This window comes from Coregonus clupeaformis, chromosome 5 (assembly GCF_020615455.1).
Source record: "Coregonus clupeaformis isolate EN_2021a chromosome 5, ASM2061545v1, whole genome shotgun sequence".
NCBI classification, from domain to species: Eukaryota; Metazoa; Chordata; class Actinopteri; order Salmoniformes; family Salmonidae; genus Coregonus; species Coregonus clupeaformis.
The window spans coordinates 34,405,604-34,423,466 of NC_059196.1; the positions used below are offsets into that span (position 1 = coordinate 34,405,604).

Sequence of the window (17,863 nt, forward strand, 5' to 3'; positions counted from 1 at the left end):
GGACAAAACCTCAACTGATTAAGTACTTAAATCTTAGGTGTGGAAATGTGCTTAAACCAAAGACTGTGGAAACTATTTAGTCCATTATCTCTACTTGAACCTTATGGGCTGACCAACAGTGTTATAAATAGTGATCTAAAGACAGTGTCAAGCACAGCAGCAATCTCTTGTCTAACAGGGCTTTAGCTAAAGATGTAATTACGGAGTTAGTCCTCTTACAGGTCAATACCATCAGGTAATTAGACCAATAGAAAGTTTATGATCTATTTAAAAATATTTGATTCTATTTAAGGTCAATAGCTATTAGTCTGTAATGGATGACTGAAATATTATACTTTGAACTGTGTTGAGCCTGGCCCTTGGAATGAGTGTTTTTAAATAAAATGCTTTGTTGCTAAATAACTGCTTGCCATGAGGGTGTCTTTAACAAACTGGTCCTGACATGTGAGCCCATCTCCATTCTGTCCAGTTCATTAACAGTGACTCCCGCAGCAGCCTACCACAGCTTCACATGAACTAACAGGAGAGAGCATATTTAGCCCAACTCATCACAAGAAAAATGCCCATATTTGCTATTTTAACGGCGAGAATACATGCCAGCCTCTTCTAAACGTAACATGCAGAGACGTGAATAGGCTATTTCTGTCAGTGTATTTTGGCAACTGCGTGTACCACCAACTTATTGCTTCATTCAGCGAGTTCGCCGACAGTGAATGAAGGTTTGGAAAGAGAGATGTGACTTGGTTAGCTCTATAGGCCAACAGTATCAGTTTTCACGGGCACAGCACATACATTTTTTTGTGTTGAAATGTATTAATTAATGTGGCCATAATGTTAACAGCTCTTATAAAATAAGCATTAGTGAGATCTTGAAAGGATGCTTACGCAGTCCTGCATCCAAATAGGCTATATCTAAACTTCTACTCCTCACACGCACATACCATATCTAACTCATCTCTGTTCCCCCAAGTCTCGTTCATCACTCGGCTATGGGAAGCCTGGAAATCGAAATATCTGTCTCACTACTGTCTGCACGTAGTCTTAGGCCTAGATTCAATCAGGTTGAGCGTTAACCAGTGTTAAACAGCACTGGTCGACATCCGCATAGCAGATGTGCAGGTGTAACTGTGGTAATGAGCTGACGTATCGGTGAGCGGCTGCTCTTGTGCCACAAACCTTCCTTATTATCCCTACCACGTTAGAAGTTCAAAAGAGTGATAAAAAGTGTATGCTCTATCAACATTAGAAATAAGGAGTCTCAAATGTCATGTTTTCATGTTAATTTGGATGGGTGATTTATGGCCTATCAGTCTAAATCGAGTGTTTGAACTTACATTTACATTTTAGTCATTTAGCAGACGCTCTTATCCAGAGCGACTTACAGTTAGTGAGTGCATACATTTTCATACTGTAACGCAGATGCATGGGACTTGTTGGATTAGAGTTTGGTGTGGTTTTGTTGCATCCAATGGTAGTGTCTGCGATAAGGTGCAACGAGCTGCTTGTGGATTTGATAGCTCTAAAGCAGTTCCACCTCCGACACCACCAAAACAACCACGACACGGATGTCAATTCTCTAAGAATTTCTTAAAAGTTAGCCTATCTCTGATCTGAAAGGACTTGATGGGTTAGAGCAAAATCTCACTGTTCCATAGACCCAGGTAAAGGGACTGCGATCAGCTGTACAGGTGGGTTAGTCACTCAGCTCTGTTCTTTCAAAGTGGAATGAATGGCTGAAATACTTATTTTCCTCATCTCCTCTCTCCTTTATTATCACTGAGAGGTGAGAGGATGGGATAGGTTAGGTAGTAGGAGGATTGATATTTTAGATAACTGTTCAGTGTGGTCATGAAGGAAAGGAAAGGAGGCATGTCAATATTGGGACTAGGCTTTAGATGAGCCTTCATAAAGCTGTAATATCTCCTACATAGATGGTTTATAAATAATGTATGAACACATGCCATACTATAGGCTATAAGGGATAGGCCTATAACAGCTCTACATGTTGCTATGCCAAATGTGGCATTTGCTATCCTTTATATAGCCTAGTCTTTGTATATCATTCACATGTTCCTTTTGCTTCTCTAGTTTAAAGTAGACCAAATGTCTTTCCCAGTGAAATATCAATAGTAAATCAATGTCCTGTCCTTACTGATGCATTCAGAAAACTGTGATTTCTGTGGGCAGGTGCGGTGGGCGCACGTTGGTTCCTATCCTATCATGTCGTACAGTGATTTATTTATTTTCTGCTTGTTCTCCGGTAGGCTGCGCTGTGCCCGCGGACCACTGCGCGCCCCCCACTCTCCGCGCACCCCTCTACGGTGCCACTGCTCCAGCTGCACTGCACGAGAGTAGATTCTAAGCACATTGCGGAGTGGAGACTAGTGGAACGCGAGTTACTGCTGCTGGACTGATCCGAGCGTTCCTTTACAACTTCTATGGATACTTCAAAGTAGCTAAGAGTTTCGGCAAAACGGATTTACCACAGAATGGAAGGGTAAGTTTTATTCGTTTCAAATAAATGAATGAAGCATTTTGCTGCAGAAATTGAGAGTGAAAGTCGGTTGCGGTAACCTAGTCATTCATTAGCTAGCAGCCGAGCTAGTCCTATTCATTGATCCCAATGCTGAGTGAGTGAATGTGGTGCGGGGGCTTGCTTGGAATGCGGTCAACGGATTTGCAGGGTTGCATGATCAGGTTTTGAAACAGCACGGTATGAGTTTGATGGGAGGGCAGGGAGAAGTATAGATCCGCTAAATATGAACCACTACAACGGCGGCTTTTCATCAATAATTACCCTCTAGCCTTCTCGCATTTGGTTCCGTTGATCGCTGATTCAAATGTCTATGACAGGCTGGTCGATATTGTGCAGCGGATAGACACTCGTTGCAGGTTGCAACACTAGACAGGGATCTCAGGCGACGCGAAAGGGAAAGTTGTTGGGGATCTTTTTTCACCGTATTTGTAAATAAGGTTAGCTGGAGGAAATTGATTTTCAAATGCCCAGGACAGTGTCCCAGCCATGAAGAAAATTGCAAGCTTGTGGGGTGAGAACTCAAGTCGGCGGCAAGAAATATGACATCGTCAGCATCGTGTAGGAACCGAATCAAGTTCAACGATGCATCTACGGGGGTACACATTTGTACCGAAAATAACCCCTAAATAAAATATCAGATAGCGTAAATGATAAATGTGTCTAGGTATGTCATATGATGCATTTATACATAACCTATGTCACAACATGAAATGATGCTCCCCCATAGAATAAGGAAAAATGGCTCGTAATGGCAGGAAAAAAGGGGACTTGCCATGAAGACTTTCATGTAGGGAAACGTGCTGTTTTGAAAGGAAAACAATGTAGTTTATGTATAGAATACAACCCATATTATTTCCTATTAATAATAGACTGGTAGTAATCTAACCTATGGTTTTGCAAAAGCCCACATAGCGACTTGTATAGGAGCACTTGCGTGCGAGCCACTTTTTATCCAGCGACATGGCTCGCTTTTGAATTTGAATAAAAAGGTTGAGTTTTAAATGTTTTGCACACACCACGAAGCCCAGTGCCCCAGCAAATTACCCTTGGCTTGTACTGCAGCAAAGTATTGTTAAATGAATGGATCAAGTGGTATTATCTTAGCCACGCTCTAAATATAAGCACCACACAGCTTGCCCGAGACTGGAATGTGGGCACCAAAATAATATATATTTCTTCATCACAACTGGTGCCATGCCACGAGCTGATGCATGGCTGTGCGGCCCTAAACGTTCTTCAAACCAAGCTCTCCTAATTCAAGGTGCAAAATGTGTTAGTGACAGCCTGAATCGAATTGATGCAGGTGGGACACTTACATATGGACAATGCATCTATGACGTTAAGAAGAAGATACAAATATATCTGCTGTCGAAATTGATAGTTAACAAACTCAGCATCAACGCACGACACGATTTTCAGATTGAGGATGATGGACAAAGTACCATTTAGTTATCGACATGATGTACGCAAATAGACTGACTGACGCAGAGGTCTGTCTGTCCATCTGCTTCGAGTACCCCGTGGGCGTTGAGCATGAAGAACAGTAACTGTGTGTGGGTGTGTGTTTTAACGAAGACTACGCGCGTCCCTGCGAGCGCGCGCATGTGAGGGTATTTTTCCTGGGCGGTTTTATGGTGGTTATAATGGTTGTTATATTGTGGAACTATTCATTCCAGCCTTGTTTAGCCTATCTGCAGAATTGTACCGACGGTTTGTGTCGCAATTATCCATTAATTATCTATTAATTCAGAATTTCTCTGGGAAAACGATCCTAATGCATGGAAATTGGCCATATTTTGTTTAGACTAAGAGGGTTACTGTTTTCTCTCTCTCTCTCTCTCTCTCTCTCTCTCTCTCTCTGTGTGTGTGTGTGTGTGTGTGTGTGCAACAACTAAGATCTCATGGTCTTACTTCAGCATTCAACGTTTGTCTAGGGGGGAGAAAAACGGTTAAGTTTAGTCATTAATTCCAATTGGTTAAGTTAAGGTTTGGAATAGGTAAAAAAAAGTAACTGGTGCCTAGCACTGGGATCCTCTGAACCGAAGCTCGCAACGGCCTGGCAAGCCGCGAGCTTACAACTGCCTAGCAAGCCGCGAGCTTACAACTGCCTAGCAAGCCGCGAGCTTACAACGGCCTAGCAAGCCGCGAGTTTACAACGGCCTGGCAAGCCGCGAGCTTACAACGACCTGGCAAGCCTCGAGCTTACAACTGCCTGGCAAGCCGCGAGCTTACAACTGCCTGGCAAGCCGCGAGCTTACAACTGCCTAGCAAGCCGCGAGCTTACAACGGCCTGGCAAGCCGCGAGCTTACAACTGGCTAGCAAGCCGCGAGCTTACAACTGCCTAGCAAGCCACGAGCCTACTTCATGGTAATAGCGTTCACCGTTGCCCCTAGTGGTCAGTATTGAAGGCCCGACGTCCCCTGGATGATCATCGAATATCTGGTGTGACCTGGCAGGAGTGTGTGTCTCTCTATGTGTGTGGTTGTGTGTGCTTTCCTTTTGACTCTATCTCCATCGGTGTGTGTGTGAGCTTGTGCGTTATGTGCGTTTTGCTTATTGATCGCCCGCTCCACTCTCCAAGAGAGAGGCAGGGACATTGCGTCTCACCTTTCGGCGGGCGGGCGCGTGGCGAGGCAGGCAGGCAGGGCAGGCTGCCAAACAGCTGTCTGTTGCCTTACACCGCACTGCTTCCCCCTCTGGTTCCTCCACCTGTTTCCCCACACAGACACACAGTAATGTTGGTCTGATTGGAACCAAGCCTGAGGCCAGAGCTCTGAGCCGTGCCGTGTTATAGTCTTCCTGCCTGGTGCTGCAAACGGAAGTCAGATTCAGTGAATGACCTCTCTGCCTCAGGTGGTTCAGTGGTAAGCAGCCTGCCAGTATTGACCGCCAGATGCAGGCTCACAAGGAGAACTCCCTCCCCTCCCCCTCCCCTCCCCTCCCCTCCCCCTCCCCTCCCCTCCCCTCTATAGACTGGGCTATAATGCTCCCACCCGCCAATCCTCCTCCTCTCTCTTTCTACTCCCAACCCCCCCCTCCCCATCTCCCCTCCCCTGTACCCTACTGCTCTAAAGGCTGGGCTGAAATGCCTCCACCTCCTCCTCCCTTCTCTACTCCTCCTGACCCCCCTTCCTTCCTTCATCCCTCTCTCTCCTTCATCCCTCGCTCGCTGGTCTCCCGGGGGTTGATGAGCGTCTGTTCGTGCCAAATGCCAACACTGTGTGGAGTGAACCCCCCTTATTCCCTGTGTGTGAGGAGGAGGAGGAGGATCTCTCTCAAGCTTCTCCCTCTCCCTCTTCTCTTCAGTGGGGAGGGGGACGGTGGCTGTTGTGTGCTGCTGTTTTGTCCCCACTGTTTGTGCTATTGTGTGTGTGTGTGTGTGTGTGTGTGCACGCTGCCGCGCTTGTGCCATTGTTCTCTGCAACTGCTGGAATGCACTCTCTCTTTCTCTCTCTCTTTCTCTCTCTTTCTCTCTCTCTTTCTCTCTCTCTTTCTCTCTCTTTCTCTCTCCTGCTCCTGTTCCTACTCCTCATGTTCAACTCCATTACTATGCAATGATAATGCTATTAATAAGGTCCTATGTATGTAACAACATGTGAATACAACAACAGTATCACTACACAGGTATAAGAGCAAGTTAATGTAGGCCTAAATTAATTATTATTATTATTATTATTATTATTATTATTTATTATTATTATTATTATTATTATTATTATTATTATTATTATTATTATCCAGTAGGGTAATCTGATCCTAGATCTGTGGCCAGAGGCAACTTCCTTTATAGGAGATGGCTGGAAGGTTGCTTAGCTCTGTAATATATTATTAGTTTATGACTGAGCCCAAGGTTTTTCTGTAGTGGCTGTGTGTTTTGTTGTCTTTTATGATTGGTGAGACCTCCAAAGGGACAGTGACGATTGGCTCAGAATTCTCTTCCTTTTTAGTCGCCGTTGGAGTCAGCCAATTATCTCTCTGGAATGGCTTTCCAATCCAACACTCATCTGAGGTGTGACATTGACATGCCAGCCAGACAAGTGTGTTTCATATCTGTTACATGGCATGTTACAAGAAGTGGCAAATGGTGTCAAATTCAATTGTAGCCGAAGGGAGTAGGCTATTATTTCCTTGTTGTTCAGTTGGCTGATTCTCATGTGATGGACGGCTTGGCTCTGTATGTGTCGCTGTGTGTGTGGTTTGTGTTTGTGTGTGGTTTGTGATTGTGTTTGTGTGTGTGTGTGTGTGTGTGTGTATTGGAGCCAGGGTATTGGTTTGCTTGTCATCTAGCCTATGTAATAAGACTTTTTGCAGCACTGTGCAATTGCCCTATTGGGGATAGAAGAGTGTGTCTGTGTGTGTATCTGTCTGTGTGTGTGCGGCTGTGTGTGTATCCCTCTCCCTCCTCACCACAGAGTTTAATTTAAGAATCAGAGAGCGCTGGTTTGGGAATAGTTCCCACCGCAGGGAATTGACTTTTGGACAGAGAAGCAGTGTACCTTACAATCTCCAAAGACAGGCCTGGTTAAATAATGATGCCTAAATTATATTAGCAGAGCTACAATTATTCACAAGTAATGACTTATGTCAGCTTTCGTAATGGCTTGAGGGAAAATAAATGAGAATGTTTAATTGATGTTTTCTGCTCACTCCGCCAGAAGTTAATCTCGCTGTGTGTGTGTGTTTGTTTGTGTGTGTGTGTGTGTGTGTGAATGAGGAAGGTGTGTGTGTGAGATAGAGAGTGTGTCCCTGACTGTGTGTGTGTGTCTGCCTGTGTGTGTGTGTGCCTGTGTGAGAGTGTGTTTACGTGGAGAATTACAAAGGAGTAAAAAGGACTCCTCTCTATGTGTGAATAAATGGCACACTCTAAATGAATAGCAGTGGACATGATTTAACATGACAAAGAGATTACTGGTAATTATTCCATTGGCTGATTGTTGGTCAGGCCTTCTATAGAAAGGGCCTTTATTTGAATACAACAATTCATTTGCTGCTGTTGGACGTGATTGAGGAGATCGTCCATATTTTGGTATGTTCATTTCCTGTTGTGATGGATCATGAAAGTTAGGGTCTTGCTGAGATGGAGAGAAGGAGAGAATGAAAAAAAATAAAGGAAACAAATGCATTGCTGACAGTGTTGTTGTTTAGTGTTATTCTTTGGACTACAGGCTATACCCTCGTAGGGACTTTAAGGAAACTAGAAAGACTCAAGAGAATACTAATGAAGAGGGAACTTGGGAGTGTAGAGTATTGAGAGTGAAATACACTATGACTACCAGTCAGCATGATGCATAGACGTACCCCGCCCTTGCCACCCTAACCCAGTATCCAGCATGTGTTGTAGTGCCAGTGGAGTGCTGTGCAGAGAGCATGGCGTGACGTGATGCAGTGTTGCCCAAGCAAACAGTATTCCTTACATGCTCCTGGGTGCCCTGCCATGCCCGCGTGGTGCTCACTGGCTGACTGACTGGCTGGTTGACTGGCTGACTGGCTGGTGCCATGGCAGAATTGTATCGATCCACTCTGCCTCCATGACGTTGTGTGTCCCTGCCTCCCTGATCACTCAAGCCCCTTCCCAATGTGTGTCTAGGGCAGGGGAGCAGGAGGGCAGGGGGACAGGGAGACAGGGGCATGGGAGCAGGAGGGCAGGGGGACAGGGAGACAGGGGCATGGGAGCAGGAGGGCAGGGGGACAGGGAGACAGGGGCATGGGAGCAGGAGGGCAGGGGGACAGGGAGACAGGGGCATGGGAGCAGGAGGGCAGGGGGACAGGGAGACAGGGGCATGGGAGCAGGAGGGCAGGGGGACAGGGAGACAGGGGCATGGGAGCAGGAGGGCAGGGGGACAGGGAGACAGGGGCATGGGAGCAGGAGGGCAGGGGGACAGGGAGACAGGGGCATGGGAGCAGGAGGGCAGGGGGACAGGGAGACAGGGGCATGGGAGCAGGAGGGCAGGGGGACAGGGAGACAGGGGCATGGGAGCAGGAGGGCAGGTGGCCAAGGAGACAGGGATAGAGGGGCAGGCTGCAGAGTCTGGCCTGTCAATCACACAGCAGACTGGACCAGCAGGGAACCACCAGTGGGTACTAGTGGGCAAGCCTGGAGATTTGAACAGCTATTAAATTACCTTTTATTTTACAGATGTAGGATCTTATTTTGACTACCCTGTTGCAGGAGAACTTTCCTGCAATTCAGGAAATGTAAAACTTATAGTGTATTTGAGGTTTAAAAAGGCTTCTGAAGTTTGTAATTTCCACTTTGTAATTTCTGACTTTTACCTTACGAAAAATGTATCAACCCCTACAAAAATGTCCATTAATTATAATCCACATAATAATTCACATTTCCCATTGCTGCAGGATTATTGTCCTGCTGTAGCAAACTGGCTCAAATTAAGATCCTACATCTGTAGGTCGATACCGGTGTATAATTGCAATTTTACAGAAAGTTTTCCCTTTGATTTCTTTCTTTGGAGTGCAAAGGCCAGGGCCGTAGCTATAGATGAGGACACCGAGGTCCGGACCTTGTTAATGTTTTCGAATAATAAAATTAATACAAAAATATATACACTACCGGTCAAAAGTTTGGACACACCTACTCATTCAAGGTTTTTTCTTTATATTTACTATTTTTTACATTGTAGAATAATAGTGAAGACATCAAAACTATGAAATAACACATGTGGAATCATGTAGTAACCAAAAAAGTGTTAAACAAATCAAAATATATTTTATATTTGAGATTCTTGAAATAGCCACCCTTTGCCTTGATGACAGCTTTGCACACTCTTGGCATGCTCTCAACCAGCTTCATGAGGTAGTCACCTGGAATGCATTTCAATTAACAGGTGTGCCTTCATAAAAGTTAATTTGTTTGAGCCAATCAGTTGTGTACAGAAGATAGCCCTATTTGGTAAATGACCAAGTCCATATTATGGCAAGAACAGCTCAAATAAGCAAAGAGAAACGACAGTCCATCATTACTTTAAGACATGAAGGTCAGTCAATACGGAACATTTCAAGAACTTTGAAAGTTTCTTCCAGTGCAGTCGCAAAAACCATCAAGCGCTATGATGAAACTGGCTCTCATGAGGACCGCCACAATAATGGAAGACCCAGAGTTACCTCTGCTGCAGAGGATAAGTTCATTAGAGTTACCAGCCTCAGAAATTGCAGCCCAAATAAATGCTTCACAGAGTTCAAGTCACAGACACATCTCAACATCAACTGTTCAGACGGGACTGTGTGAATCAGGCCTTCATCGTCAAATTTCTGCAAAGAAACCACTACTAAAGGACACCAATAAGAAGAAGAGACCTGCTTGGGCCAAGAAACACGAGCAATGGACATTAGACCAGTGGAAATGTGTCCTTTGGTCTGGAGTCCAAATTTGAGATTTTTGGTTCCAACCGCCGTGTCTTTGTGAGACGCGGTGTGGGTGAACAGATTATCTCTGCATGTGTAGTTTCAACCGTAAAGCATGGAGGAGGAGGTGTTATGGTGTGGGGGTGCTTTGCTGGTGACACTGTCTGTGATTTATTTAGAATTCAAGGCACACTTAACCAGCATGGCTACCACAGCGTTCTGCAGCAATACGCCATCCCATCTGGTATGGGCTTAGTGGGACTATCAATTGTTTTTCAACAGGACAATGACCCAACACACCTCTAGGCTGTGTAAGGGCTATTTGACCAAGAAGGAGAGTGATGGAGTGCTGCATCAGATGACCTGGCCTCCACAATCCTCCGACCTCAACCCAATTGAGATGGTTTGGGATGAGTCGGCCGGCAGAGTGATTGAAAAGCAGCCAGCAAGTGCCCAATTTAAAAAAATGGATGCCCCTTACACTTCAGTGTTGTGATGCAAAATGTGTAGCGCATAGAATTAAAAAGGTATTGTCAGACATTATTCATTCTAATCAGACAGGTTTTTTACATGGACGATACATTGGAGATAATTTAAGGCAAGTACTGGAAACAATAGAACACTATGAAAAATATGGGAAACCAGGCCTGCTCGGCCGTTCCCTCCTTTTCCAAACCGTAGATTCATTATATTTTTGATAGATGTTGTTGTTTAGAGCAAGAGACCTTGTCGCCCGGAAATAGGAAAATAGTCCATTTAAAGTGTAGCGTGGGGTTGGGATAGATAGCTCGTTAGAGCGTCGTTTGATGAGCTTCTGTGGGGAAGCTATACACCCCAACACATTATCTTCTCTCTCTCTCTCTCTTTCCCTCTCCTTCTCTTTCCCTCCCTCTCTCTTTCTAGCTTGCAGATGTTGGTGAATAAAAAAAAAAGCATTGATTGGTTGCGCATCCTTTCTGTTTACTGGGCTGCCGCTGCTCAGACAAGGGGAGATGAGATAAACGGATTGTGTGTGTTTGTGACTGTGTGTGTTTCCTCACAACTAGTTCCCTTGGGGCAGTGAACAGCAGGCCTGTACAGACCTACAGGAGGAGAGACTGCTCAGTCAGCCAGTCTACCTACCTCTGTGTCTTTGTGTTAGCTGTTAGCTGTGTCTGCCAGTCTGTCTCAGTGTCTTTGTGTTAGCTGTTAGCTGTGTCTGCCAGTCTGTCTCTGTGTCTTTGTGTTAGCTGGTGCTGTGTCTGCCAGTCTGTCTCTGTGTCTTTGTGTTAGCTGGTGCTGTGTCTGCCAGTCTGTCTCTGTGTCTTTGTGTTAGCTGGTGCTGTGTCTGCCAGTCTGTCTCTGTGTCTTTGTGTTAGCTGGTGCTGTGTCTGCCAGTCTGTCTCTGTGTCTTTGTGTTAGCTGGTGCTGTGTCTGCCAGTCTGTCTCTGTGTCTTGTGTTAGCTGTTAGCTGTGTCTGCCAGTCTGTCTCAGTGTCTTTGTGTTAGCTGTTAGCTGTGTCTGCCAGTCTGTCTCAGTGTCTTTGTGTTAGCTGTTAGCTGTGTCTGCCAGTCTGTCTCAGTGTCTTTGTATTAGCTGTTAGCTGTGTCTGCCCGTCTATCTGTCTTTGATTAACACTGTGTTGGTATTCTGGGTGTGTTACTTACTGTACATGGGACTTGAAATCTGTGCCAGTGATTGGTAATGCAAGTTTGTTTGCTCTACCTCATTGGCTTACTATAGTGGGTGTGTCTATGTGTGTGTTGGGAGTGTCTATCTGCAGTGTGTGTGTGTGCGTGTTTTTACCCTGCTTTTTGTGTGATGTGTGTGTGTGGTGGGGCGCTGTGGGAGTGGAAGCTCTGTAAACACAGAAGCCTTCTATTGTTATCTGGAGCTCTAGCATCAGCGATGGAACGCCTCTGTTTATTTGAACAGTAATTGGCTTCAGCACTGTGTTATTGTAGCGGTGCAGAAAGTCCTGTCAGGTCCTGTCCTCACTGATCAGACTACTACTGATCCTACTGGTACGAGCGAGAGCGAGAGAGGAGAAATGGGTGGGGGGAGTGAGAGGAAGAGAGGAGAAATGGGTGGGGGGAGTGAGTGAGAGTGAGAGGAGAAATGGGTGGGGGGAGTGAGAGGAAGAGGAGAAATGGGTGGGGGGGAGTGAGAGGAAGAGGGGAGAAATGGGTGGGGGGAGTGAGAGGAAGAGAGGAGAAATGGGTGGGGGGAGTGAGAGGAAGAGAGGAGAAATGGGTGGGGGGGAGTGAGAGTGAGAGGAGAAATGGGTGGGGGGGAGTGAGAGTGAGAGGAGAAATGGGTGGGGGGAGTGAGAGGAAGAGAGGAGAAATGGGTGGGGGGAGTGAGAATGAGAGGAGAAATGGGTGGGGGGAGTGAGAGTGAGAGGAGAAATGGGTGGGGGGAGTGAGAGGAAGAGAGGAGAAATGGGTGGGGGGAGTGAGAGTGAGAGAGGAGAAATGGGTGGGGGGAGTGAGAGTGAGAGAGGAGAAATGGGTGGGGGGAGTGAGAGTGAGAGAGGAGAAATGGGTGGGGGGGGAGTGAGAGTGAGAGAGGATAAATGGGTGGGGGGAGTGAGAGTGAGAGAGGAGAAATGGGTGGGGGGAGTGAGAGTGAGAGAGGAGAAATGGGTGGGGGGAGTGAAAGTGTGACGAGAAATGGGTGGGGGGAGTGAGAGTGAGAGGAGAAATGGGTGGGGGGAGTGAGAGTGAGAGGTGAAATGGGTGGGGGGAGTGAGAGTGAGAGGAGAAATGGGTGGGGGGAGTGAGAGTGAGAGGAGAAATGGGTGGGGGGGGAGTGAGAGGAGAAATGGGTGGGGGGAGTGAGAGTGAGAGGAGAAATGGGTGGGGGGAGTGAGAGTGAGAGGAGAAATGGGTGGGGGGAGTGAGAGTGAGAGAGGAGAAATGGGTGGGGGGAGTGAGAGGAAGAGGAGAAATGGGTGGGGGGAGTGAGAGGAAGAGGAGAAATGGGTGGGGGGAGTGAGAGGAAGAGGAGAAATGGGTGGGGGGAGTGAGAGGAAGAGGAAGAGGTAGCGGGAGGAGAGAAACATGGAAAGGGAGAACAAACTGAAAAGGAAGAAGGAGCAAGGGAGAGTGAAGGGGAGAGGTAGAGGGAGGGGTCTGGCAAGAGGGGGAGTGGTAGTGAGTAGGAAAGTGAGAGGTAGAGAGAGAGAGAGAGGCCTATGACGGGAAGCCAGTGGCAGAAGTAAAGAGAGAGATTCTGAGAGAGCGTTATATACAGAGAGAGTAAGAGCTGCACTCTGAGTGACTCTGTATTTCCCAGCTTGTGTTTACAGATCATTCTGCTAACCTGACACAAACAATAGTCCTGGTCCTGCTCTCTGGAGACTGGGACTGTTCAGAGCAGGCAGGTGTGAGCTGTGTGTGTGTGTATATGTGTGTGTGTGTTCACATAGCAAGATCAGTGAGCAGGATAAGGAAAGCCTGTGGGAGCATAGCAGAGGAAAGAGCGACATGGCGTCAGACTCATTCAGTCTGACATACGGACCGCTCCTTTATTGCTCATTTGAGTCATTTTCATATTTTGTTTTGTCATGCGTTTGGTGTGTGGCTGTCCCCTTTCATTAATCCGTTTAAGCTTACTGTGTCGCTTTGATCTTACTAGGTCACATACATGTAATTAAACAGTTAAATCAGTGTACTGTGTTCAGTGTGTCGGTAATCCGTTATGCGCAGGGTGACGCGCGCGCACACACACACACATACACACACACCAGGGTCTCCATTTGGAAAATCTGGCAGCATTTTAATTTACTGGACATTTGAGAAATTTACGGGACCCATATGCATTGGGTGCGTAACCTGATTAGGGCGTCCATCCACGGTGCTCAGAATGACAGAAATCACATTTAGATTACGGTAATTCATATTAACAGAACATGCAAATCGAGGATGCAATGCTGTACGGTCCTTCTTACTGAATTCTGATGTGCACTTTGAAGATGATAGAATAACTGTCCACATTTACTTTTCCTCAGTCAACAAGACCAGTAATGAACAGCATAATCACTAGCCTATGTCAATCTACAATCCCCCATAGTAGAAAAGTTGACCTATTCTATTGGTCAGCTTGTCGAGGAAGAAATGGCTTATTCCAAACAGACTGTGGGACAGTTGTGGGGCGATAGATCCCAAATCCATCCAACCAGTAGACCTAGGCTACATAAAGAAAAACGTTAAAAAGCAATGAGTCTGACGCAACAGATCAGAACATTTAGCTTAAAATGTTGATAAACTATTATGTCTTCACATTATAAGCGCAGCAATGCACACACAGCAGTAGGCTACGTGCGAATGTTCGTTCCACAATTATCGGGAAAAGGACACCGCACATGCGAGCGGTTTCATGTGATAGAGATAAAATGATCCGTTAGAAATGTTGAGGGGAGGGGAGATCTAAAGATGCAACAACTGGTTGCTAATATGACTAGGATTGTGCCTTTGGGTACTGGACAATAACATAACATTTATATAAAATAATTGCCTCCACGGATATGGTCTGATTTGGCTAGGCTACTTTGAAGCAAGGTAAGACATGCCTCATTATGTATTAAAACTTTCAGGTTTCAAACAATTAAGTATATGTTTTCAAAATACATACTGCCTCTAGCTCATTGCAAAGTGGTGTGTGACTCACTGATGAAGCCTGCCAGCTGTAAGAGAGATTTTCCGCTCAAAGTCTCTGTATCTGTATGCTGTATGCATGTGATAAATAAGATACATAATGAATATACTGTAACCTATAGACCGATAAGGATGACCAGTGAAATGTATTTCCATAGACTTGTATTTCCATCAATGAATATTCTAAAAAGCATTATTTCACTATGGGAGGTTTTCTTCTCCCGGACAATTGGCTGGCGGCAATTTTATTTATTGTTTTTTCTTTATCGGCCAAAAGCCGGCTATTACGGAAACTTTGACACACACAGACATATACACACACACGCACACACACGCACACGCACACACACACACACACACACACACACACACACACACACACACACACACACACACACACACACACACACACACACACACACACACACACACACACACACACACACACACACACACACACACACACACAGCCCCATCCATCATGGCAGTGGATCAAAGAAAATCGAAGTAAGGGCTTTTGCTTCATGTTCAATGGGTGCAGTGGACCATCGGCCTGCAGCACTCTCCTCTTCCTCTCTTTCTCCAACACTCGCTCTGCCTCTCTCTCTTTCTCTCTCTCTCTATCTCTTCCGCTTCCTAGGCCTGTGTTCAGTGAAAGAGTAAACGTTGTTTGGTGTGGTGCAGGCAGCAGGAAGGCCCCTTTGGGTCAGCCAGTCACACTTAAACAGCTCCTGTCACAAACCCTGCTCTCCCCTGCTCTCCCCTGCTCTCCCCTGCTCTCACCTCCTCTCCCCCGCTCTCCCCTGCTCTCCCCTGCTCTCCCCTGCTCTCACCTCCTCTCCCCCGCTCTCCCCTGCTCTCCCCTGCTCTCCCCCGCTCTCCCCTGCTCTCCCCTGCTCTCCCCTGCTCTCACCTCCTCTCCCCTGCTCTCCCCTGCTCTCCCCTCCTCTCCCCTGCTCTCCCCTGCTCTCCCCTCCTCTCACCTCCTCTCCCCCGCTCTCCCCCGCTCTCCCCTGCTCTCCCCTGCTCTCCCCTCCTCTCACCTCCTCTCCCCCGCTCTCCCCCGCTCTCCCCTGCTCTCCCCTGCTCTCCCCTCCTCTCACCTCCTCTCCCCCGCTCTCCCCTGCTCTCCCCTCCTCTCCCCTCCTCTCCCCCGCTCTCCCCCGCTCTCCCCTGCTCTCCCCTGCTCTCCCCTCCTCTCACCTCCTCTCCCCCGCTCTCCCCTGCTCTCACCTCCTCTCACCTCCTCTTAAAATGTATGTCAAACCAATGATTGCAAAGTTAAACAACAGAATAACGGCACAAACAGCACAAACCATAATTATGTTGTTTAACTTTGTTTGCAACTTGCATCTGCATTTTGTGTTTTTGTAAAATATTCTGTGGAAATTGTTAAAAGTCATCCTTGTGTGTAGAGTTGTACGGTTTGTTTGCAGTCATTGGAATTTGTTTTGCGTACATTTTAACGTGAAAAATCTCAGTTTACTGTTACTGTGGAATTGCCCTTCTGCTTTGGCCCAAATCCCTGGGTGTTAGCCTCCCTCTTTCTACAGCTCTTCATTCTCTACATCTTTTCCTGTGTGTCTTCTTCTTTCTTCTCTCTCTCTCCCTCCCTACCAAACACTCTGTCAGCCCCTCCTCCTCTTCTCTCTCCCTCCCTCCATACCAAACACTCTGTCAGCCCCTCCTCCTCTTCTCTTTCTCTCACTCCCTACCAAACACTCTGTCAGCCCCTCCTCCTCTTCTCTCTCCCTCCCTCCCTACCAAACACTCTGTCAGCCCCTCCTCCTCTTCTCTCTCTCTCCCTCCCTACCAAACACTCTGTCAGCCCCTCCTCCTCTTCTCTCTCTCTCTCCCTACCAAACACTCTGTCAGCCCCTCCTCCTCTTCTCTCTCTCTCCCTCCCTACCAAACACTCTGTCAGCCCCTCCTCCTCTTCCCTCTCCCTCCCTACCAAACACTCTGTCAGCCCCTCCTCCTCTTCTCTCTCCCTCCCTACCAAACACTCTGTCAGCCCCTCCTCCTCTTCTCTCTCCCTCCCTACCAAACACTCTGTCAGCCCCTCCTCCTCTTCTCTCTCCCTCCCTACCAAACACTCTGTCAGCCCCTCCTCCTCTTCTCTCTCCCTCCCTACCAAACACTCTGTCAGCCCCTCCTCCTCTTCTCTCTCCCTCCCTACCAAACACTCTGTCAGCCCCTCCTCCTCTTCTCTCTCTCTCCCTCCCTACCAAACACTCTGTCAGCCCCTCCTCCTCTTCTCTCTCCCTCCCTACCAAACACTCTGTCAGCCCCTCCTCCTCTTCTCTCTCCCTCCCTACCAAACACTCTGTCAGCCCCTCCTCCTCCTCCCCCTCCTCCTCCTCCTCCTCCTCCTCTTCTCTTCTTTCTGCCCGACCCTCCTCCTATCCTCTTCTCACTGCCAGCCCTTTAGGAAGCGGACATGGAGGTGTGTGTGTGTGTGTGTGTGTGTGTGTGTGGGACAAGACAGGACCTGCCGAACCCAGAACTCTACTCTAATCAGTCCCCAGAGGGTTGTTTGAGATGTGACTGTGGCGTCGCTTGCTCTGATAGCGGTAATAGCCCCTCTCTCCACACACACACACACACACACACACACACACACACACACACACACACACACACACACACACACACACACACACACACACACACACACACACACACACACGCCTCTCTGAAGAGAGCTGTGGTTGAGATATAGCCTCGCCTAGCTGATGGATCTAACTAAACTCTGCAAAAAGTACAATGGCGCTAGCTAGCGCTTTGCTACTAAATTCTAACCATGATGAATCTAAGCTACTGCTTGGTTAACCATGAACAATCTTAGTAGCGCTATGCTAATGATGATCCATAATACATCTGGCTATGCTACATGTTAATGGCAAAAAGGGATTTAACTAGCACGATGCTAACTGTTTGGCTCTCATTACAACCTGTGATAGAGATAGAGCTAAGCGATCGATAAGCTAACCATGACGTGGCTAATGTAGCAACGTGCTAACGATGCTGACCCAGCCAGAGGTCACACTTAACATTGATCAACGCCTATAAACGGCAGCTGTGAAAACGGTGATTGATTTTAACTAGCGCAGCGCTAACCCCGATTGATCTTATCTAGCAGTTGGTTAGCCATAATGGAGCTGAACTAGCATTGGCCTAAAAGTGATAAACCAGATAGAAAGGTTTTGCAAAGAGATTTTGAGACAAAAAAAATTGCTACCAGTGGCTGGTCCTGAAATACTGTTGAATCATTAACAGCACTGTAGCAGTTTGTGAATATATTCCAATTAGCACTTTGCTAAATAATAG

At 46.9% G+C, this 17,863-nt stretch overlaps 2 protein-coding genes across 5 annotated transcripts in view; both read left to right on the forward strand.

The window, feature by feature from the left end:
• The first annotated feature begins 2,377 nt into the window (after positions 1-2,377).
• The window catches only part of LOC121566912 (protocadherin Fat 3), a 329,631-nt gene continuing 314,145 nt past the window's right edge, over positions 2,378-17,863 (forward strand). For all 4 annotated transcript variants that reach the window (XM_041876825.2, XM_041876827.2, XM_041876826.2 and 1 more), the window contains exon 1: positions 2,378-2,497. The gene's annotated coding sequence lies outside the window, so the exon portion shown is untranslated. The remainder of the gene's footprint in view (positions 2,498-17,863) is intronic.
• On the forward strand, positions 8,166-8,654 carry LOC121567004 (spidroin-1-like). The gene has a single exon (XM_041876945.2). It carries the CDS (start codon positions 8,166-8,168, stop codon positions 8,652-8,654), a length of 489 nt encoding a protein of 162 aa, XP_041732879.2.